General features: G+C 36.7%; 2 protein-coding genes and 1 non-coding gene across 3 annotated transcripts in view; 2 read left to right on the forward strand and 1 right to left on the reverse strand.

Moving 5' to 3' along the window:
- Positions 1-14,696, reverse strand: part of EPHA3 (EPH receptor A3) — a 367,753-nt gene extending 353,057 nt beyond the window's left edge. The window contains exon 1 of the mRNA XM_004272636.2: positions 14,481-14,696. Within this exon, the coding sequence (XP_004272684.1) occupies positions 14,481-14,568 (88 nt within the window). The 5' untranslated portion in view covers positions 14,569-14,696. The remainder of the gene's footprint in view (positions 1-14,480) is intronic.
- Positions 14,697-17,216: 2,520 nt separating this feature from the next.
- LOC117202435 (small nucleolar RNA SNORA62/SNORA6 family) lies at positions 17,217-17,365 on the forward strand. The gene has a single exon (XR_004484766.1). It is a non-coding gene; the product is annotated as a small nucleolar RNA SNORA62/SNORA6 family (small nucleolar RNA).
- A 150-nt stretch (positions 17,366-17,515) lies between these two features.
- On the forward strand, positions 17,516-17,913 carry LOC101277591 (40S ribosomal protein SA-like). The gene has a single exon (XM_033433373.2). It carries the CDS (start codon positions 17,548-17,550, stop codon positions 17,911-17,913), a length of 366 nt encoding a protein of 121 aa, XP_033289264.2. The 5' UTR covers positions 17,516-17,547.
- Positions 17,914-23,561: the final 5,648 nt, after the last annotated feature.

Genomic DNA, 23,561 nt, shown 5'->3' on the forward strand with positions numbered 1-23,561 from the left:
CTGTGCCAAGAATTTATATACCACCTTCCCTTATTACTAATAAGAATTCATTAAAAATTTTTAAAGGACTCAGTCATTAAAATAAGGTTTTGCAACAAATGTTCTCATTTAGTAAGGACAGATTAAAAACTTTAGGTATAAATTTCTGGAGTTTTACACTTAAAGAATCATTAATACACAAAGATTTTTCAAGAGCATTTCAAAATTCTGATTCATAGTGGCTATCTGTCCACTTAGAAAGACTAAGAGTTAAACAAATATTCACATCTTTTAGATTAAGTGCTGCAAATATACAGATAGTACGAAAATAATTTTTAAAATTAAATGCCACAATTTCTTACTGAAGTGGAAGATCATTTCATTTATTTAATAACATATCTATGCTTTGTGGTAATGCTATAGTTGCATTTAAGAAAACATTTAGAAATGTCAAGGTGACAAGTAGGGTTTAATGGCTAAAGAATTTCAGACTTGTAATAATAGACATGTTTTCTTGTAAAACCTTCCGTTACAAGGTGCTTTTATAACCAACTGCAAATAACTATGAAACCACTACAGCAGAAAACAAACCCATCCTTTGATTTTGTCTTGTTTTTACTAAAAAATAATGACATTTCCTTTCCTGTTTGTGCCATCACTGTAATTGTCCGAGACACATTTCTTGTACACTATTTATCTTTATCATTTTCATCACTTTCTGTTATGATGAAAAGAGTAGCTTTGCTCTAGGTTACAGATAGCAGAAGAGTCCTTTAACCTGCTCCTAAGTTATACTTAAATGTCGCAAATAGAATACAGGAAGTAATACATTTTGATCTCAGTGTTGTAATTCTCTGTATGGTACTCTGGTCAACCATAACATGGAATCAAGAAATCAAGATGTATTTGCTGACAGGAGTCCACCAAAGCTCAGCTTTTCATTTTTACTGTACACACCCAGGTATGCCACAGAGAAGAAATTTAGAGAAGTCAGTTTTATTAATGTACTTATCTATTTCAAAATAACTTTTATCTACTAGGATTATATATTCTTAGTTAACAGTTCCTATAGACTTCCTGTTTATGTTTATTTCTAACTAAACATAATTAAAACATCTTTGTAATAGATCATTAGTATTGTATTTCACAGACTAAAACTTATAAAAATGTTTTAAACTATAAATGAAGTCAACTAAAATCTACTAATTGTGGGTAGATAAAACTTCCTGTAATCTATGTTAAATTTTACAGGAATTTTGTGTCATAGAAGTATAAATTTATGATAATTTCTCAAATAACCAAGTAAAATAATTATGTAAAAATTTAAAAAATGTGTAGTGCTAGACATTTCTGTGAAAACCCTCTTGTTGCATGGTATCAATGGCTTATTTATGGGATATAAGCAGATTTCTGGACAAGGTGGTATACTATCAACTTTTTCGTATTAGCTTTTCTTCCTGGGCAATAATTTTATATTAACTTCTATACAGGCAGATCCTAATTAAAGAAGAAACTGTAATTAGCTGCCGCATTTCAATCTTTGCCAACAGCAGGAAGAAGTCATTGGAATCAAAACATAGTCTTACAGTAAGATGTCTTGTGTTCTCATGACTACAGCAGCTCAAGGAAATAACAGAAACACAGACCAAAATTCCACTTGAAACTTGGATACTTCAGTAAATGTTAACTCTGTGTTGTTTCTAAAGTGTTAAAATTTTCTATTTTTTGCTTTTTAATCTGAGAAATCTGAAGGTCACTCTGATATTAATACCCCTATGGAGAAAACAGCTATTAAAATATCCCTTGGGAATGTGTTCTTATAACAAAATAATTCTTTCAAATAAATGAGTGGGGATGTTCTACTGTCAATGAGGTTTTACTACATTAACAACCTCAGCTTTGATAATGGTCCCTAGAATAGCAGGTCTCTTTGCTTCTGTGCATCGTCAACCTATATTATGAATCATTTAGACAAGTGAAATGTGTTTCCCAAAATGTAAGGTACTAAAAGCAGAACATTAATGATTATGTAAACATTGTACTTTTTCAACACATTTTAGCTTTTTAAAGTGTTCTAGAACAGAAAAAAATGTTTATTTCTACTTTGAAAGGACTTTTTTGACAGATTAAAAAGTGAAAAATGAAAATATATCCTTCAATTTGAAATTATATAAATAATCATTAGGGCAAATAGGCGCTCAAGCATTAGCACATATATTTTGCCTTCACACCATAAATTCAGGCTGTCTTGGTATATACTTTTTATTATATCGCTTGATTATTAACCTTTGACTACTAAATGTAAGCTATCTGTTTAGTCAGGGTTTGAACAATGGCTATGAAAATGGAATAGAATGTAGAAGATGGCCTACAAAACAATTCTAATATAGTAGTTATTTTCAAAATAAAAGTGTGCTTGGAAGTCCCTTGGATATAAGGATTCAAATTTTAACATAGGGAACAAAAAGTGTAGTGATGAAATTAAATTTCAATTTAAAAACATTCTTTGGAAGATATACAGATTGCCAACAAACACATGAAAGAATGCTCAACATCATTAATCATTAGAGAAATGCAAATCAAAACTACAATGAGATATCATCTCACACCGGTCAGAATGGCCATCATCAAAAAATCTACAAACAATAAATGCTGGAGAGGGTGTGGAGAAAAGAGAACACTCTTGCACTGTTGGTGGGAATGTAAATTGATACAGCCACTATGGAGAACAGTATGGAGGTTCCTTAAAAAACTAAAAATAGAACTACCATACCACCCAGCAATCCCACTACTGGGCATATACCCTGAGAAAACCATAATTCAAAACAAGACATGTTCCACAATGTTCATTGCAGCTCTATTTACAATAGCCAGGAGATGGAAACAACCTAAGTGTCCATCAAGAGATGAATGGATAAAGAAGATATGGCACATATATACAGTGGAATATTACTCAGCCATAAAAAGAAACAAAATTGAGTTATTTGTAGTGAGATGGATGGACCTAGAGTCTGTCATACAGAGTGAAGTAAGTCAGAAAGAGAAAAACAAATACCGTATGCTAATGCATATATATGGAATCTAAGAAAAAAAAAAAAGGTCATGAAGAACCTAGGGGCAAGATGGGAATAAAGACACAGACCTACTAGAGAATGGACTTGAGGATATGGGGAGGGGGAAGGGTAAGCTGTGACAAAGTGAGAGAGTGGCATGGACATATATACACTACCAAACGTAAAATAGATAGCTAGTGGGAAGCAGCCGTATAGCACAGGGAGATCAGCTCGGTGTTTTGTGACCACCTAGAGGGGTGGGAGCGAGGGAGACGCAAGAGGGAAGAGATATGGGAACATATGTATAACTGATTCACTTTGTTATAAAGCAGAAACTAACACATCATTGTAAAGCAATTATACTCCAATAAAGATGTTAAAAAGAAATAAAATTAAAAAAAAACATTCTTTGGACATTTTTATATCACAAAACTTTTTTTTAATTTTAAAAGAAGCCCAATGCAGAATAAATTGGTTTAAATTTCTGGAAAATTAAAATCAGGATATAGCTTGGACTTCATCATATTCTAGAGGATATCTACATCTAGACTTTATGTCATACACCATGACTGTTGTCTACAGACATACACACACACATATAAACAAACTCTTCAATGTATAAATATGGGTCTTTATAAAGGCTCATACAGGATCCAGTGAAGCACCACATTTAATTCAGTTTAATTCAAAACTCTAGCCCTTTACTTTTCATATTAGGAGCATAGTGTCAATGGAAAGTATCAAACAATTAGTGCTGTGGTGGTCAGGAAACTTCACTTATCACTGCAAGAGAATGCAGAATTCAGACAAATCTCAATGTTTTTTCTTGGTAGTGTAGTCATAATATGAATAGCACCTATAGAAGCTTCTGTTTTGGGATGGTCTTTTTTGATATTCAATCATGTGCATTTCCAATACACACATGTGTGTGCATGTATATGTTCACACAGAATTTACATTGAGCTTAGATATGTGCTTATTAAAATAGCTATTTCTGAATGTTTGGTTCTTTCAAAAGTGCTTTTTACTTGTATATGTATTTATTATGCATTCATTCAAATTATTTATAAAGTTTTCTAGATATATGCAGTAAAAAAAATCTGGGTTATAATTATCCCTATTACACAAATTTAGGCAAATCATTTAGTCTTCTCTCTTTGTTTTTACTAGTTTATTTTTATTATTAACTTTATCTTTTAAAAAAAATCTTCCTTATATTCCAGGGACTCAGTTTTAGGCAGCTAATCTTCTGTAAAGATTCATATTGCACTTTTTATGACTTTCACGTCTATATTAAAAGTTTTTTTATGTAAGTATTCATTTTGTAGTCCCAACTAAGCTGTTATTTTCAAGGCCTTTCAACATGCTGATAACCTTCTTTTCCAAAATCCAGTAACTAATTCTCAGGTGTGCACTGTTTGGTAAATAAACCAAATTATTGCAGTATGAAAGATGAGTTAAGTTTTTTCTTAACAGTTTTCTTAATTCATTTTAATGTTTTTTAAAATTTATGCCTTTGAAATTAAATATAGAGTTCTAATGTTTTTACTAGGGCTAGGGAAGTAAAACTTGAGTTTCCAAAGGATCACCTTTGGAAAGGAAAATTTAAAGGGAATGGTTCAGTTACATAAGGGGACAATACTGTTGGTCACACACATGTACATACACACACATACATACACACACTCACACACAGTGTTGCACATAGACTTTTCCTCAGAGTGTTGTTCTGCTTAACCAGAGGATTATTTAGACAATCTACAAGGAAGCGACTGGAAATCAGCTTCCCAGCCTAACTTCTCAGTGTGAAGATTGCTATCATATGCAATAAAAAAGTACCTTTCTAAAATCTATAGAATTTTATTTGTTACTAAATTACTTTTGAAAATCAAGAAATAAAGCATATGTTAACTACTAACAAGCTGTTCTCTGTTTCCCGTACTCATCCTGAGATAGATAGGGAATGCCTAAATTTCATATTGATTAGAAACTAACTTTATCACTGGCAAAAAATAAATTTTAAAGTCTCATTTTTTATCAAGGGAGGGAGCAGGGGGGATGGGTGTTATTTTTTTACTGGACCTGCAGAATTTATTGATCTACCTTTATTATTTTAAAGATGATAAATTAACCTCCCCTTAGTGAATATACAGAAAATTCAAAATGAAACTATTTTCATATTGATTAAATAGACTTATCAGCAATAAAATTAACCCAGGCTTCTCCCCTTGCTCCAGTCCCCACTGGGTAATCTGTCAAGAATTTTTGTCTTAAAACAAGAGGCAACTCAGTTTGGAGACTTTGAAGTCACATTACATTTTCTTGATTTGAGAGAGCTCTGCAAAATCATATATGAACTAGAACATTAAATAGTAGGGAAAACAGTTGTTGATTCTAATCCATCAGAAGTGAGAAAACAAAAGTTTGTTGCTAAGCCTTTGCTTTTGCTCATGGAAAATGTGCCAATAGCAATAGCTTGAGTGGTTAGAAAACTCATAGGGAACCTAAATGATAACACGTTTGAAAACTTTTTTTCTCATGTTTCAGAGAAGAAAGCAAGGTACTGAAAGCAGCTTTCTGATTTGAAAGCCTGATGTCATCAATATGCTATTTTTGCTCTTTGCCAGGTTAACAGAATTTATTGCAGTAATTAATGCAAAACATATGTGCTGAAACACCCACATGAAAAATATAATTGCCCCCAACTTAATTTGCTACCTTTCAAAACCCTGTTTTAGCTACCTTTTCTCAATGCCTCCACTTAAATAGAGTACAAGTGTTTTTATGAAAGAGGATATAAATCTTTATAATTTATTTTCTCATCTTAAGTAATATATAAATTATCTTTTAAATAGGGGAAAGTTTCCATAGAAATTCAAGTCTACTTTTTAGGCCAAGTTCTACTTCCACCCATTACTGACCTTTATGCCAATTCCAATAGTTAATTCACACTTCATTTTTATTATATAAAACGAAAAAAAATCACATCCAGGTTATATTGATAATTGCCTCACAATCTCTGTGTATGGAATTCTTGACAATAATCTTTCCGGGGTGAGGAAAGGAGTGTCTGAGGGTCAGGAAAGGAAGACAGAGGTAAGAATGTATGAAGAAAACACATCACAGATCACATCTTTTATTCCTCTGTCCACATCAAATTTTCTTTAATTCTTAGTGAGTCCCCAACCTATGCAGATAATCATACCTTATGAGGGTAAACACTGCAGATTCAAAGTACTCTTTGAAGTACTTTTTTGAAAGTACTTTGAAGTCTGATTTTTCACACAAATACTCTGAGTACTTCTAAGATTTTTCTTGCGAGTCAACAAGACACAGTAGTATAGTCAGTAGGATTGAGGTTGAGAAGCTAGAGCTTTTCCTGAATAGGAGGCCTCCTTAATTTACAGGCATTTGTGTACAGGAGAAAACATATGAGGTTAAAATCAGAAGACAGACAAGAGAGGGCCAGGCTCAGTTACTACTTTATTACGATGAGTTTACTTAGTTTCCTCAGTTGTAAAATGGGAGATATCATAATACCTACTTTAGGGCGGCTTTAAGATTAAATGAGGTACAGTACGTACTCAATGACAATGTAAGGGAAAAATCTTTCCAGCCAGTGGAACTCTGTGTAATTGTTATCTGATTACTGGGCATGACACTGAAGCCATATTTAGTCTTGGAATGCCCTGGATTCAACAATTCTTTTATGAAAAACATTAAAGTTTTGATGACCACACAAACATTAACATCAACCAACTACTAACCTACCTCGGTAATGCCGCTCGCAGAAACCCTTCCTGGCCCATTCCAGGTTTACTCCCAAAATCAGAAGAGGGAAAATCCTGTTTTCATTAAAAAAAATGGTGCCAATCAAATATGGGGCTGTGGGGAAAACAGACAACTTTCGATTGTGCACGGGGTGGGGAGTGGTTTTGTAGAACACGCCCCTTAGCTCTCCCGAGGGACCTAACAGGTGGCATCAGTAGATGGTCTTAACGAAAACTGAAAAAAAAAAAGTTCTTCATTTTCGTCTAGAGAGATATCTTTTGAAAATTCAAGAAACAGCAAAGGGGTCGGGAAACACAGCAGCAAGCAGGACAATGGACGTCTCAGGCTCGTCCCAACCGAGCGGGCCGGGTTCGAGGCGCTTTCCCAACTCTACAGGGAGTTCTGTGAACCCTGGAGAGCCCTGTCCCTCTCCTGCACCTGTCACCTCGCAGGGCCGGAACTTAGGAGGGCAGACCGCGCCAACTATGGACGCCAAGCTGCAAAGACTGCCAGCTATGGGGGGAGGTGGGGAGTTGAGGGTGGGGGCGACAGAGACCTCGGGTCAGAGTCTGTTGTGAATGTCGGGACTTGCCTGGCGCGTCCGAGCCGCTCGCGCTCTCCCCAGGTATGGAGAGTCCACGTGCTGGGGAGGACGCCACCTCTCCGAGCGCCGGCAGCTCCGTAGTCGCAGGCAGAGGGCGCACGTTTGCCTCTCGCCCGCCCCGCCTACGCCCGGCGCTAGTTTCCGCCGAACTTGGCGCCCTCGCTCTCCCCTGGCTCCAGCCTCCGCCCGGGCTACGAGCGCCCGGCGCCGGCCGCCGGCAAGAAGCCGGCCGCCTCGGGGGCTCCGCGCGTGCTCGCCGCCCGCCGCCTGCGGGAGGCCGCGCTGGCTCGCAGCGCCCGGGCAGCGCGCTTTGGCCGCCGGGCGCGGAGACGCTCGCGCACAAAGAACCACCGAAGCCCGAGGGCTGAACTGAGCTGGAGGACGTGGACCCGGAGATGGGCTTTTCTGATCCCATCTTGAATCCGATGACGAGTGAAAAGTAGTGAATTGTTGGTAGACTCCGTTTTCCCGCCGCACCTATGAGCCTGGTCCCGGCGGCGGCGGAGAGTTTGAGGTTAAGATGCCCTGGTGGTGGGTGTGGTGGCCGCGAGGGCGCTTGCTCATCCCTCAGTTGCCATATCCCTGGAATTCCCCGTAAAGCTCTGTTTCGTGCTACAATTTCTCAGGGCACACTTTTGGAATTTAATCAGTATTGCATTATCAAATGTGGGAGATGTGATGCGAAGGAAGAGAAGCGCCATCATACCTCCTGTGGCCACCCCAGTTCATGGCTAAGGTTATTCACAACAGTTTATTTGTACAGTGCTGCCACTTGTTTTCCCCCTCATTCCTCGCCTATTATTCTGACTTCACCATGTTGGTTTGGATTATGTGGATTTTCACCCTCTGCTTTGACTGGAACAGCAGGACATGGTTTAAAATGAAGAGAGGGAGGGGGTTCCCCACTCAGGGCTTGCAGTTTAATAACATCACTCCAAGTTGGAGGCTTTACTGCTGAACTGGTTTTGATTCCATCCATCCTCCACATGCATACGCCCAGGCTTCCAAAGGGGTTTGGCTTACACTCTCAAAACTTTCCTAGACAAAATATTTTCTTCAGGGGAAAAATCAAAAGTGTGTAAACTTGAGAGGAGAAACAAAAGCACGCAACGCCCCCCAAATCCGCACCCCGCCCCAAACACACACCCTTTTGTGTGTGTGTGTGTGTGTGTGTGTGTGTGCGCGCGCGCAGGTTTTTAGAGATCTACTAAAAATTGATTAGCCAGATGTTTGACGTGGTAAATATTTTTCTTTTAAGCAAAAGACAAATATTATCATTGGTTTTAGAACCTTTGCATTTCTCTACCTGTCCATCTTTCTAATCGACTTTTTATTTTCTATTCTCTTGCAAAGACGTTTTTCCTCTTTGTAATCCACTACTTTTTTTTTTTTTTTAATTTCACAGAAAGCTGGTAGGAGGCAAACTAAAACTTGCTGACTTTCAGACTTTTCCAAGAGGAAAACTTCTGCCAGGTTGCAAGAACTACCTGATTTTAGGGAGCTGGTAATAGACACAGAGAGTGAAATCAAGGGGTGCACATGTGCCCACACCCTGATTTCCAGGAGGGGTGTCTGCCTAGATTGATTTGTGTCTTGGAATCCTTTGCATTTTATAAACGTCCAAGAATGTTTTTATTTCTAAAGTCATTACAGAAGAATTAAGGTTTTCAAATTTCTTAGAAATAAATTTCAAAGCCTGGTTTTCAGTATACCTGGATGAATAATATAATGAACGTTTTACACCACCAGTCACCCCTTTATTTGAAAAATCTGTGGAAAGCTACTTGTGCACTTGGTAAAAGCCCTGCTCTGACCCTCCCTGGTGATAAAATCCAGATCTCTGAAAACAGAATCAAAAAGGGGGCACCTGCATCTATTTTTCTAAATCTTTTATCAAACAGGAATTAAAAGAACAAGATTTATTAAAAGTTTTAAAGACAAGTGTGTAAAAAATAAAGTTGAGGATCTTGACAGAAAATGATTTGCAAAACAGTGTTCTTCCAAGAAATACATATTTCTCCTTCCATCTAGTATTTATGCCAAACAAAATTATTGGAAAATGACTAAAATCAAAGGTAACCCACATCACAGATTTCCTAGTAAGTAAATGTCTGTAACAACTTATCGAGTTTTGATGATTTGTGGAAAGTTTTATTAATATTTTCTTGAAGATTTTATGACTTGGAGAATGTAACTCTCAAGAAGAGTTCTTGCTGTTTCCATTTGTGTTGAAGTTAGTAAATCAAATATACTGTGGAAATATGTTTTGCCTCTAAAAATCCTTTGCATATGTAACTGATTATTTGATATTTAAAAATTGCATATATTTTATTTCAGAAAAAATCCAGAGTTTCAGAAACAATTTTGACATTTAGGGATCTTCATAAAGAAAGTTATTTTGAGAAACTATTAAAAGTGAAGGACTCTTAAAGAACACACCAAAATTTGAATATTAAAATGTGGATAATATATAGACACGATAAAAAATCTTATGTCTTTTCTTTAAAGATAATAAGTTTCTTATGAGTCAAGGTGAAATTACTAAATTGTTTATAAAAGCAAAGAGTAAACCATAATTATATTCAAGTAATAAAAATCTTCACATGAAACTCCATAAATCTACTACACAATGTTAACAAAATACTTTTAAGTTATGATTGTACACAACGTTTTGTTTAAAATGTTTGTATTCATTTTATGTACTTTTCATTGTAGCTCCCAATTACTAGTGTTTCATGGGAAAGACAACTTTATATAAAATGCACCATAATCTTACACGGGGTAATGTTGTTTTGTTATATGTAGTTTCCCTTTTATGGTTCCAGTTGCTTTTGAGTTATAAACATATTCAATTGACTTTATATCTTAAAATGGGTAGAAAAATCATATTAACTACAGCACCAATAATAAGAAAGTGTAAAATTGAATCTGTTCATAGTTACGATGAAGCTTGTTTGTACTTATAAATCTATTGTTATTGCAAGAATATTTACTATTTAAGAGTTTTTAATTGCTCATTTATAACAAGGACAAGAATGGTGGTGTGATATATAAAACATAAGAGTGAGGAGAATGGGGTATCAAAGTGGACATTTCCCCACTTGAATTATTATTATCAATATTAGTCTTTAGGAAGATATAGATTCAGAATGAATTAATTTCATGATAGATTTTGAGAGGTTGCAAGAAGTTTCTTTCCGGCACAATCAAAATATTATCGTAGCAATTCAGGTTGTCAGTAAAAGCTTAAACAAATTTGCTGATAATCCTGTTAATGACCTAGGTCAAGTGTTAACTGTTGTGGGTTATAAAATAGTGAAATTAAGGTTTCTCCTACCTCCAGGCAAATAGCAAAGTTATAACTGTTGGGGGGAAGTAGGGGTGAGCCATTAGGAAAGCTATTAAATTACAAAAATGTATAATGCATTCAATTATTTAGTCTAGAATGATAAAATGCTATTAAAAGCAAATGTAAACTCTCTTTAAAAAATAACTATAAAGGTGATATGACAGCTTAGTTCTCTATTAATATTTCAAACACAATGTGTTATTATTTGAGGAAGTGTTTATACATGAAAATGATGCCAAGTCATACTGATTTTTAAAAAGGGAAAAATCTATTATTTAAATGTTTAGTGTCTCCATCATTTGCCTAATATTCAAAGGGAAGCATACAGTGTTCATCTCTAAGTTTTACTTTTGAGCTTTAAACGATCACATAGTATCCTTTTGTACTTAAGTGACTTACGTTCAGTGAAATACATTTCATATAGTGTGCCTACCACTCCGATAAAAATCTCCCCAAAAAAGTAGTATATATATGAAGATTGAATTTTATTCACTTTAATTTTGAAAACTGATTTCCAGTGTAAAGAACTCTATAGGTAAATGTTAATCTAAATTACAAACACTTTTGGATAGAAAAATTATTTAGTATATTATGTACTGATGAATAAGAAGCGCATTCTGCCTCAGAAAGCTTCAAATGTAGAAAAGTGTCTAAAGAGATTACTTTATCCACTGCTAAAAGAGATTAAACAAACAAGTTGATTCTTTACTTTATATCAAGTTTTAACCGCTTTGTAAAGTTATTTTTATTTAACATTATCATCATCCATCTGGGATGGCAACAGGGAGCAAATATATAAACTTTTCTAATAATACATAATGTAACAATCCTATTTTGTCATGAAAAGTAGTTGATTTCCCATGGAAGTCTTTTCTTGATGTGTCATGTAAACAGACCTGGTAAGATTTTAATAAAGTTCCCTGCAGTTTTGTAAAGTTTCTATATAAGTATATAGGCCAATTCTTGATTTAAATAACCATCAAAATTATAAATAATTATCATCAAAGAGGCCAGTCATAGAAAGTATCATCTGGAATCATTTTCTTGAAGGCATATTAGAAAGTTATCTGTAACTGGATTAATAAAAGGAAAGTTCATACTAAACTTTTTTCCTAAGTATTTTTCTCTTATCATGGACCCATGGCATTTCAAAATTGATATTTGATTATCAATTCTCAAATTTAAAAAATAAGTCACACAATGGCACATTTCCTAGCAATTAACTCAGTGGTTAGGTTTTTGTTCTCTTTTATTTCTATCATGACTATCTTCATAATAGATTGCAAAATAAATTTTAGTAAATTTTCTATAGTGTTGAAATATAATTTTTAACATATTTTAAATACAACCTAGTATTTTGTATTTCACTTCTCAAAATTTATATTAGAAACCTTTATTAATGAGATTCATTTTATCATTATTCCTTCTACCCAATATATGAATTTTCATAAGCATTGCTTCTTATTCAAATAACATTGTTAGAAGAATTGCACAGAAATCTTGGCACATACTTGGATTTTTCACTTTTCATGTTGTTCAACTCTACTACTATGTCCCAAGCTATTGCATTAATATTTGAAATCTTACTCAAATATTACCCAAGTTAAATCATTCATTTTACATTTTGTTTCAAATCTTCCCTTCATGACCTCAGAAGAGAAAGGAGACTACCATAGGACGTGATCTGGAAAGAATAATCCCACAAACAATGGATAGATAAACTTTTGCCCAAGCAAATTAAATGTAATTATGTCAGCTTTCTGAATATATTCACCTTTTTATATACATATTGTCAATGTGTACCTGCCTGTATAATAATATGCATTATATACCCAAATATACATAAGGTGTGGCTTAAAAGCAATTTGCATTTGATAATTCCTATTTCATTAAATTAATATTCATTAATTTTATATAAGTGTCAATAAGTTTAAAAGGCCTTTTTTTTCTCTTGCAATTTACTGAAAGGTTACGTTTTGCACAAAAATAATGACTCTCATTAATGACTCGCTATATCCCTGTGCATTATTAATTCACTAAAATCCATTATCTAAATAGTTTATAAATATTCCATCTGGAGAAATACAATTTATCATAGCAATATGGGAATAATATTACTGTTTTCTAGCTATTATCAATACTTTAATATTTTCAAAGAAACAAAAAGAATAAACACTAATTTTAACATACTTATATGTTACTCATTATACAGATAACTAGGCTTGCCTTTCATTCATAAAAAATGATTGACCATTACTTTCAAATAAACATGTTAATTTGATTTGTTAAAAAAACTCACTTGAAGGTAAGATAATTTCTTGATCCTTTTATTTTAGAATTTTTAATTTCCCAATTAAAAAAAGATAAAAAATTTAATGAAATCTGCCAAGTTGATAAAAGCAGTCACTAAGGAAAGAATGAAATTAAACTGCTCTATTAGCAGTGAAAGTAGGTCACCAAATATGAGAGGCAGTTTTTATATTTAATTAAAAAGTTTCTAAATATTTTTGAGTTTTTACTTGTGTTTTTAAAAAATAATATATACAATATACAACGGTACTGGCTTGCCAATATATTTTTTAGTTAGTGACATAACATATAATGTAGCATTTGCACATCAACTTCTCAGTATTGCTAAATTGCTAAATATTATTGTTATAAGTTCAAAATGATTAAGAGGAAATCCAAGTTGTAAGTGTTGCTTGAAAGCAATCAATTATTCAGAAAAGTTTTTCTTAAGTTAGCGATTATATTCACAAATCATTAGGAATAGATCATAAAAGGTATACAGGAAAAAGGCAATGTCTCTATTAAGCATAAAATCTTATAGGAAACATTGGTGTCCTTAATATTAGGTTTGCACTTTAATCCATTGAAAAGGGATGAATGCCCATTAGGAGGAAAATAAATAATCCAGCACTAAGGAAATACCATTTGCTGCATATGAACATTCTTTCTTAATTTGCTGTTCAGTTATTTACTACACCTACCCAGGAGTTTTCACTATTCATTAAATACATTCTCCTATTCGTATATAAGTCCTTAAACAAAGAAAATCCAATCTCAGCTTATTGTAATTCCTGCAAATATTACTTATGTTAACGTGGCATATGCTGCTAATTAGAACCTGTACCACAGAGCAAACCACCGCCTGGCGGGATACACATCACTTCAATACAGCAGTTGCAACATAAATACACACACACACACACACACACACACACACACATATCTCCGCTTCAACAAACTCTGATTTCGCTTTAGCCCATTCATAAATGCCATGATCCTAAGTTGGAACAACCTGTCATTACCTTTAAACATACTAAAGAATCTAGAGAGAAGGGTGGAATATTCTTTTAAACTTCTCAGAGTACTACATGGTCATAATTAGGAAATAAAATACTGCCATGACTATTTGGCAATTAACATACCGGGTTGTAAAACTGGAGGATTTTTCTTTCTTTCTGCTTAAAATTGGCAAACAAGATAATTGCTTGAATTGGTATCAGATTTAAAACACATTTTAGGTTTAGGCAATCCAAAATTATCTCTTAGAGTGTTTTAGAAGACAACCGAAAATAAAAGCACCTCTTTCGTTTACTCTGAGAGCAAACTGCTTTATTCGGAGGGACCTCGACGACCTGAGAAGGCTTCGGTGAGAACGTGCTTGGAAGAGCTTTAGCCCCGCCGGGCAGGGCTGTGCGCGTCGCTGTACCTGGCTTACCTTCATTGGAAGGTTGGAGAATCAGTTCCCCGAAGCAATTGAGAACAGAGCAGCTGAGAAGGAGGAAGATGGAGAGGTGACAATCCATGTTGCTGGTGCAGAGGGCAGTGAGAGGAGCATATCTCCATGAAGCATGCCACTGATGTGAGGGGGAGCGCTCTGATTGCTGGAGAAGTTACCATGCTCCGCTCGCAGGCTGATGTCAAGTTTGACACTGGAGATAAGGAGGAGTCTGGCTGCCTTTCCTCGAACCTCGCTCAGGGACATCCCAGGGTCCTAGTGCCGTCGGAAGCGAGCGCTGAAGAAGAACAGGACAGCGCGCGCGGCCTCGCAGACAGCTCTGAAGCACCGAGCTGGGGCGGAAGGGGGTGGGGGTCGCGGGCGTCACCAAAGGCGCAGGAAATCCCGAAGTTATGATGGTGCGGTGGTGGAGAGTAGTGGTGGGGAGAGAAAAACACCCCCTCCTTATTTTCAATGGAAAGCAGCTATTTTATTGTTTGCAGTACATGCTCTTGTAGTTAATCCCCCGAAGAAACCAGAAACCCTGCTAGAGTGTCATATGGCAAAGTGAATGGAAAAGAAACTGAAATGCCAGAGAAACGTTTGTTATTAAAAGAACAGGAGCCCTTCATTTAAAAGAAAAGATTGTTGATTGTATTCAAAGGAAAATTGGGATTATTCCTTCACTGTGTTCAGTGGGATCATAACTCTTCGCATAACTCTTTCTGGCGCAGAAAGACACTAATACGCACCCCAGATCAGAAAGTCTCTTCAGTTCTACACCAAGTGGTGTCAGGACTTTTTAAAGAGATTTGGCACAGGATTTCCGTGTGCATAAAGTGCACTTTGGTTTTCCAAACTAGGAAGTAACCTTCAGCATCCTAAGGAAGTGAGCAAACCCAGCCCTAGGAATAGCTGCAGGTCAGCACGCATCCCTTGCTCTATGCTGTGGGTATAAATAAGAGTAATAGAAGTCAAGCCTGAAGTTCTTGACAGCACATCACTACCCTCCCTCCTTCACTATCTAGCATTCGGATCTCTGAGTTCTGTGAGATAAACAATGCGTTATTCACAGCTTCCCATTTAGCTTTCCAGCCACTTCCAATCTGATAATAGTTGGAAGCTGTTCTTTAGCATTCCAAATCCAAAGACTAAATAATAGTGTCCTTACACTTTCTCACTTACTTTACTCCATGGTTATAAATGGTTTCTCTTATTTCCAGTTCCCTTGCTGGACAACATAATTGCAATCTATTTCAGCCAAATAATTTTGTAATTTCTATTTTGAGAACTATTCTTGCGTATCTTTAATATTCCCCAGAAAATGATCACTCAAATATCCTCCCGCTCATCAATCTCTTCCTATTCTAAACAGAAAACAAGACTCTTACATTCCTTGCACAACTCTGGAAAGTAAAGGTAAGTTGACAGCTGTAAGATCAGTGATCGATTTTAGAGCTTTAAGTTGTGGAATCTAAATAAGGATTTGAAAGGCCTTGCTAATAAGTATTCTTTTCACAAACACTATGTTTTTAATGAGAGAACATGATTTTCACATGAATTTAAATAAGTGGCTTCTGATACTAGTTTGTCTGCTGGGGGTGGGTGGGTAGAGGAAGCCAGGAAAAAAGAGTGACTGCTAACTTTTTGTGTGTGTGCCTTGTTACTTTGTATCTCTAACTTCTTCCCACATTATGTCACTGGAGGCTGTGGAACCCCCTTCAAGTCTGTCAGAATTGAAAATAATGCCAGGTACTGAACAGAAGATTCAGATAGTGGTGACTCTGGCACTTTTTAAAGTTCCAACACAATTTTATTCTTTCCATTGTTCTAGGTTTAGATAAAATTTTTCTGAAACTTGAAAGAAAATAAAGCCTTATTTGGAAGCGGCAATTTAAAAACATTTTGGAAAAACATGGCAATGTGCTGATATCCACGTATACTGGCTTCCCCTTACACTACTTCTCTTTTCACACTTAAACTGCTTATCACTGTGGAAAGAGGCATTCATGTTTGAAAGAAGCTACAATAGTGTGAAAATAAGTAAAAAGCAATTCCTGGCCTGGGAATAGAAAGTAAATAATATAGGATCTCTCAATTATAGACTCTCTAGCTCAAGAGACATTGGGTAACAAGAAGTTTCCATAATCTGAATGCCATTTTGAATAGATGTGAAAAAGAATGATGTCAGCAAACAGAGGGGTGCAAGGAATTTAGCCAAAGTAGTAGGAGGAGGGATAGAGGTGTGGGCAGCCAATTCAGGGAAAGCCTCATCAAAAAAGTAATAACTGAGCTGTAGTTTGAAGGATGAGTAGGAGCTTGCTAATTGGAGAATGGTTTGGAAGGCACTGCAGGCAAGCAGATGGAACATAAACAAAATCATAATAGTTTCCAAGTCAGGGCAAAAGAAAGCATCTGACATGTATAGAGCAAAGAGCATATGTGATGCCAAAAGGGCTAGGATACAGGAAAGAGAAGAGGTGGGGGAACAGAGTGGTAGGAGATGTTCTTTGAAAGGCAGATTGGAAACTGCAGAAATTTCTATGCCACATGTCAGTGATTTTACAATATATTCTAGATGAAAGAGGGACATAAAAAGCGTTTCAGCAAGTAAGAACTTGATCATATCTGGGTTTTAGGAAAAAAAAATTACTGATAGTATTGAGCATCTCCACCTGTTGTACAGGGCCCACCTGCTATTGAAGTACCTGGAATACTTATTAAAAGTGCACATCCCCTGCACATTGTTAGAGCTTGGAGTGAGGCCACTGGCCGATGAACTCACAAGTGTAGGTAGTGTGCTACCTGAAGGGCAAGTTTTTCGCTAACACCACAAGGGTCTCTGGCCCCAGGAGTGGAGTTTGATAGTAATACTTGCTACAAATGTATGATTTTAATGTATGAAAGCTTTAAGGAGAGATGAAAAAACATTTTTAAAATGGCCTGTGCTTTCTTCTGTTTTTCTCCATTATTTCTCACTTAGGACCTCGCAGGCATTTCTGTTTTCAGACTAACTTGATGTATCCTGTTGTAAGATCCTAAAAAGGGAGCTCACTCAGTGGGTCTGATGTGGTGGATGCTTGCCCGGGAAGTTCTGCGCATGTGTGGCACCATCTCCCGTGAACACCCATGGGAGGTCATGCGTGATCTCTACTTCTACAGAGATCCTGAAGAGACTGAAAAGGAAAAGCAGGCGGCAGCTGAGAAAGCTGTGACCAAGGAGGAATTTCAGGGTGAATGGAATGCTCCAGCTTCTGAGTTCACTGCTACTCAGCCTGAGGTGATGGACGGGTCCGAAGGTGTGCAGGTGCCCTCTGTGGCTATTCAGCAGTTCCCCACTGACTGGAGTGCTCAGCCCGCCATTGAAGAATGGCCTGCAGCTCCCACTGCTCGAGCCCCTGAGTGGGTAGGAACAACCACTGAATGGTCTTAACCTGTTCTTCCACAAACTTCTAAAATGGAAATAGGTTGACGGAAAATAAAGTTTCTAAAAAAATAAAAATAAAAGTGCACATCCCTTCTGCCCACCACAGGCTCATGGAATCCGAATCTCTGAGGTTGGGACCCAAGAACTTGCAACTTGACAAGCTCTTCAGGTAATCCTTTTGATCCCTGACATTTGAGAACCACTGCTGAATGTGAAGGAGGGAAAATCAGACGCAGAATGGTGAGATTTGATGCCATTTTTTTTTTTTTACTAAGATGCTGTGGCCTCTTTTATTTTATTTTATTTTTACATCTTTATTGGAGTATAATTGCTTTACAATGGTGTGTTAGTTTATGTTTCATAACAAAGTGAATCAGTTATACATATACATATGTTCCCATATCTCTTCCCTCTTGCATCTCCCTCCCTCCCATCCTCCCTATCCCACCCCTCTAGGCGGTCACAAAGCATCAAGCTGATCTCCCTGTGCTATGTGGCTGCTTCCCACTAGCTATCTACCTTACGTTTGGTAGTGTATATATGTCCATGCCTCTCTCTCGCTCGCTTTGTCACAGCTTACCCTTCCCACTCCCCATATCCTCAAGTCCATTCTCTAGTAGGTCTGTGTCTTTATTCCTGTCTTACCCCTAGGTTCTTCATGACATTTTTTTTTCTTAAATTCCATATATATGTGTTAGCATACGGTATTTGTCTTTCTCTTTCTGACTTACGTCACTCTGTATGACAGACTCTAGGTCTACCCACCTCATTACAAGCAGCTCAATTTCATTTTTTTTATGGCTGAGTAATATTCCATTGTATGTATGTGCCACAGCTTCTTTATCCATTCATCCGATGATGGACACTTAGATTGTTTCCATCTCCTGGCTATTGTAAATAGAGCTGCAATGAACATTTTGGTACATGACTCTTTTTGAATTATGGTTTTCTCAGGGTATATGCCCAGTAGTGGAATTGCTGGGTCATATGATAGTTCTATTTGTAGTTTTTTAAGGAACCTCCATACTGTTCTCCATAGTGGCTGTACCAATTCACATTCCCACCAGCAGTGCAAGAGTGTTCCCTTTTCTCCACACCCTCTCCAGCATTTATTGTTTCCAGATTTTTTGATGATGGCCATTCTGACTGGTGTGAGATGATATCTCATTGTACTTTTGATTTGCATTTCTCTAATGATTAATGATATTGAGCATTCTTTCATGTGTTTGTTGGCAGTCTGTATATCTTCTTTGGAGAAATGTCTATTTAGGTCTTCTGCCCATTTTTGGATTGGGTTGTTTGTTTTTTTGTTATTGAGCTGCATGAGCTGCTTATAAATTTTGGAGATTAATCCTTTGTCAGTTGCTTCATTTGAAAATATTTTCTCCCATTCTGAGGGTTGTCTTTTGGTCTTGTTTATGGTTTCCTTTCCTGTGTAAAAGCTTTGCAGTTTCATTAGGTCCCATTTGTTTATTTTTGGTTTTATTTCCATTTCTCTAGGAGGGGGGTCAAAAAGGATCTTGCTGTGATTTATGTCATAGAGTGTTCTGCCTTTGTTTTCCTCTAAGAGTTTGATAGTTTCTGGCCTTACATTTAGGTCTTTAATCCATTTTGAGCTTTTTTTTGTTTATGGTGTTAGGGAGTGATCTAATCTCATACTTTTACATGTACCTGTCCAGTTTTCCCAGCATCACTTATTGAAGAGGCTGTCCTTTCTCCACTGTACATTCCTGCCTCCTTTATCAAAGATAAGGTGACCATATGTGTGTGGGCTTATCTCTGGGCTTTCTATCCTGTTCCATTGATCTATCTTTCTGTTTTTCTGCCAGTACCATACTGTCTTGATTACTGTAGCTTTGTAGTACAGTCTGAAGTCAGGGAGCCTGATTCCTCCAGCTCCGTTTTCCGTTCTCAAGATTGCTTTGGTTATTCGGGGTCTTTTGTGTTTCCATACAAATTGTGAATTTTTTTGTTCCAGTTCTGTGAAAAATGCCAGTGGTAGTTTGATAGGGATTGCATTGAATTTGCGGTACGCGGGCCTCTCACTGTTGTGACCTCTCCCGTTGCGGGGCACAGGCTCCGGACGCGTAGGCTCAGCGGCCATGGCTCATGGGCCTAGCTGCTCCACAGCATGTGGGAATCTTCCTGGACAGGGGCGCGAACCCGTGTCCCTTGCATCGGCAGGCGGACTCTCAACCACTGCACCACCAGGGAAGCCCTGAAGCCATTTTTAAATAACTAAAGTAATAAGGAACTGAACTAGAATCCAACTGACGGAAAGAAGGAAGATGTATGATGAAATTAAAACACACGTTTGTGGTGAAACAAACTATATACCCCAAAGGAAAAAAAATGGGTTTGGGGGGCTGAGGAAGAGGGAGATGACTAAGACATTTGCAGTATTTAATTCCCCTCATTGTTCAGTTCAACAGAAGGTGAGTGCCTAACATGTGCTTAATCATGTGCTAGACACTGATGTCAAAAACACGAATACGAGGGCCCTTTAAAATAATTCAGAATCACAGCAAGAAATTATGCAAGTGTTAGATAGAGGTGCATGTAGAGTATTTTCATAGTACAAGGTGGAGGGGTGGGGGTATCTCAAGTTAGGAATTAAAGGGAAATTCCTTTGAATAGACGGCAATTGAGTGGCACCTGGAAAGATGTGTTTTAAAGAACAGAGTTCGGAGAAGAGAGATTAAACATGAAAAGCATGTTTTTTGGAGGAAATAATATATACCTTTATTACTAGCGCATGGATTTGGAGGCAGCGTCAAGGGGTATGGGTAAGAGGAGACAGGAGGGTTAGGGCGAAGCAAGGTTATAGTGAATTCTGTGAGCTGTTCTAAGGAGCCCGGACTTGAGGGTGATGTGAGGCAGAAGAGAGACATGTTCAATTAGCATTTTAAAAAGATCATTTTGACATAGTTAAGTGGGGAGGGTAAAACGGAAGCAAAAACACCAATTAGGAGCCAAGAGACCAATTAGGATCCCTTCACAATAGAATAGCCAACATCATGCAGAGGTACAAGTGGGGCTCTTGAACCAGACTGCCCTGGCTCTGTTACTCTTAGTAAAATTCTAATAATAATAGGTCCTATCTCATAGGGATATTGTAAGGATTATATGAGATTTGGGATGGTACAGATAAAGTGTAAGCTTAGTGCTTGACACATTAAAATCATTCAATAAATTTTTTTAATCTTGATCTAGAAAAGAGATCTAGAGGGTCTCATACTGAGCAGTGATGGTAGAACTACAAACCACACAAATGTAACTGGGTGGAATTGGCAAACAACTTCACAGATTATGAGCAATGAGGTAGCTGGATATGTCGAGGAGGCCTTTCAATCTGTGGCTTGAGTGAGGAGGTAGTCAGGACTGCAAGAGAGATTTGAGAATAGAGAATGGGCATAATACAAAATTTCTATTTTAGGTTTATACAGATGAAGTGACCTGAGGGAAAGCCAAGAGTAGATGAACTATTAGGAGACAAAGACTTTGACTGGAATTGTTCCTTTGGAAATGATTTCCTCTGCAAATACAGGTGACCCTCTGTTCCGCAGATACTGAACCCCATACTATGGAGGGCTGACTGTATTGATTGTGCTTCTCATTTTATGTAAGGGACTTGAGCATTCACATATTTTGGTATTCAAGGAGGTTCTAGAAGAATCCCTGAAGGATGCTGAGGGAGGGACCACTGTAATTAGTATGAAAAAATAAGTAGGTTCATTCATGTAAGCAAAGTGTTGGCAGAAAGATCAGTTGGCCAAGAATGAAACCCGAGCATATACCAATATGGGCAGACCTCGGAGACACTACAGGCTGGTTCCAGACCACCACAGTAAAGCAACTATGACAATAAAGAAAGTCACGCAAATTTTTTCGTTTCCCAGTGCATATAAAAGTTATGTTTACACTATACTGTAGTCTATTAATCATGTTATAGCAATGTCTAAAAAAAACCAATGTACTTTAATTTAAAAACAATTAATTAATTAATAACATCAAAGGTCACTGATCAGAGATCTCCACAACAAATAGTAATGAAAAAGTTTGAAATATTTTGAGAATTACCAAAATGACACAGCAACAAGAAGAGAGCATATGCTGTTAGAAAAATGGCACCGATAGACTTGCTTGATGCAGTGTTGCCATAAACCTTCAATTTGTAAAAAACACGATGTCTACGAAGCACAATAAAGCTAAGTTCAATGAAATGAGGTAAGCCTGTATTTAAGACAGGCAGAAACAGAGAAGAGCAAAGAACTAGAAGGGATTAGCCTACTGGAAGCCAACTTTTTAAGGGTTTCACAAACAGCTGATGGTCAAAAATGCATTCAACAAAAATATCCAATAAGATATTGACTGAAAAGTGACAATTGGGTTTGGCAACTGAAGGTTTTAATGACTTTTGTGGTTTTGGTGGGGTAATTGGTTTGCAAGTAGCATTCAGATAAAAGAGTAAATAGAAAGTGAGGAAAAACAGTAAATGTATTACCCTTTCAAGAAGGTTAGCTTAGAGAAGGCAAGCCTAGAAAAGGGGAAAGCAAGGTGTAGTGACAGTATTACAAAACGGAAGAGGCCTATAAGATTTATCTCTCCTGTGTTTAGCTGACTAGTGATACAATTAATTGACAAAGGAGTTTAGGGGATTAAATTTGGGATAGGAAGAAAAGGTGGGGAAATAACCACTTCTGCTTAGGACATGGTGAGATGCACATGTAGATATATTTAAGCCAAAAGTTAGATGTAAATGCCTAGAAGGGAAGACAGATTAGAGACTGCAAATTGAACAGTCATTAGCAGATTGGTAGTAGCTTAAGCCACTGCAGTAGATGAAGTTGTCCAGATGGATCATAAACAGTGAGAGAAAATTCAATCCTGTTAAATAAAATGTTTAAAAGGCAGATGGAGGATGTATAATTATCAGAATTCATTGAGTAGGAATAAATATCATAAAAGAAAGGTAAAGAGAGAGTGAGTTGGAGATGACAAGAGAACTGAAAATTTCAGGAAGGGAACAGTCAACCAAAAGAAAAAAAAAAAAGGTAGAGTTTGGTGAAAATTAAAAACAAAAATGTTTTTTCCAGTTAATGGAAATACCACAGGACTGGGAATCCTCTCTCAGAAAAATCATATTTAGAGCTGCAAAACTCTTTGGAGCCTATCATTTTACAGATAGAGAAAGTCTAAAACATTAGCGACTTCATTATGTTCAACACAGTCAAAGGCAACAACAGGAAAGATCTTACATTATACAAAGAAAATATTAGAAGCAAATATCTAGGAGAAAATTTGCAGGAAATCTTCTGTTACTGAAGTGTTTGAGGGTGATTAGAAGAACAGAATAATCCAAGAAAACGTCTTGAAGGGCTGTGATTTTTGGAACAATTACTGGATTTTGGATTTGAAAATAGTCACAGTAGGTTGCACAAATTAATTTGCTATGCTTGAACTGATATCCACTGAATTAATATATCTTGGATTTGAACGTGCAAGTTTATGCAATCAATATAAAAATTAGCATGCCTGAGTTAATTGAAAAATGCTCATTCAATTGTTATAAAGTCATCAAAAGAAAAGCAAAAAATAGATCATAAATGTGATTTGCTTGTTAACTAACCAATGCTATCTAAAACATACTCTTA

The sequence above is a fragment of the Orcinus orca genome, chromosome 5, assembly GCF_937001465.1.
Source record: "Orcinus orca chromosome 5, mOrcOrc1.1, whole genome shotgun sequence".
NCBI classification, from domain to species: Eukaryota; Metazoa; Chordata; class Mammalia; order Artiodactyla; family Delphinidae; genus Orcinus; species Orcinus orca.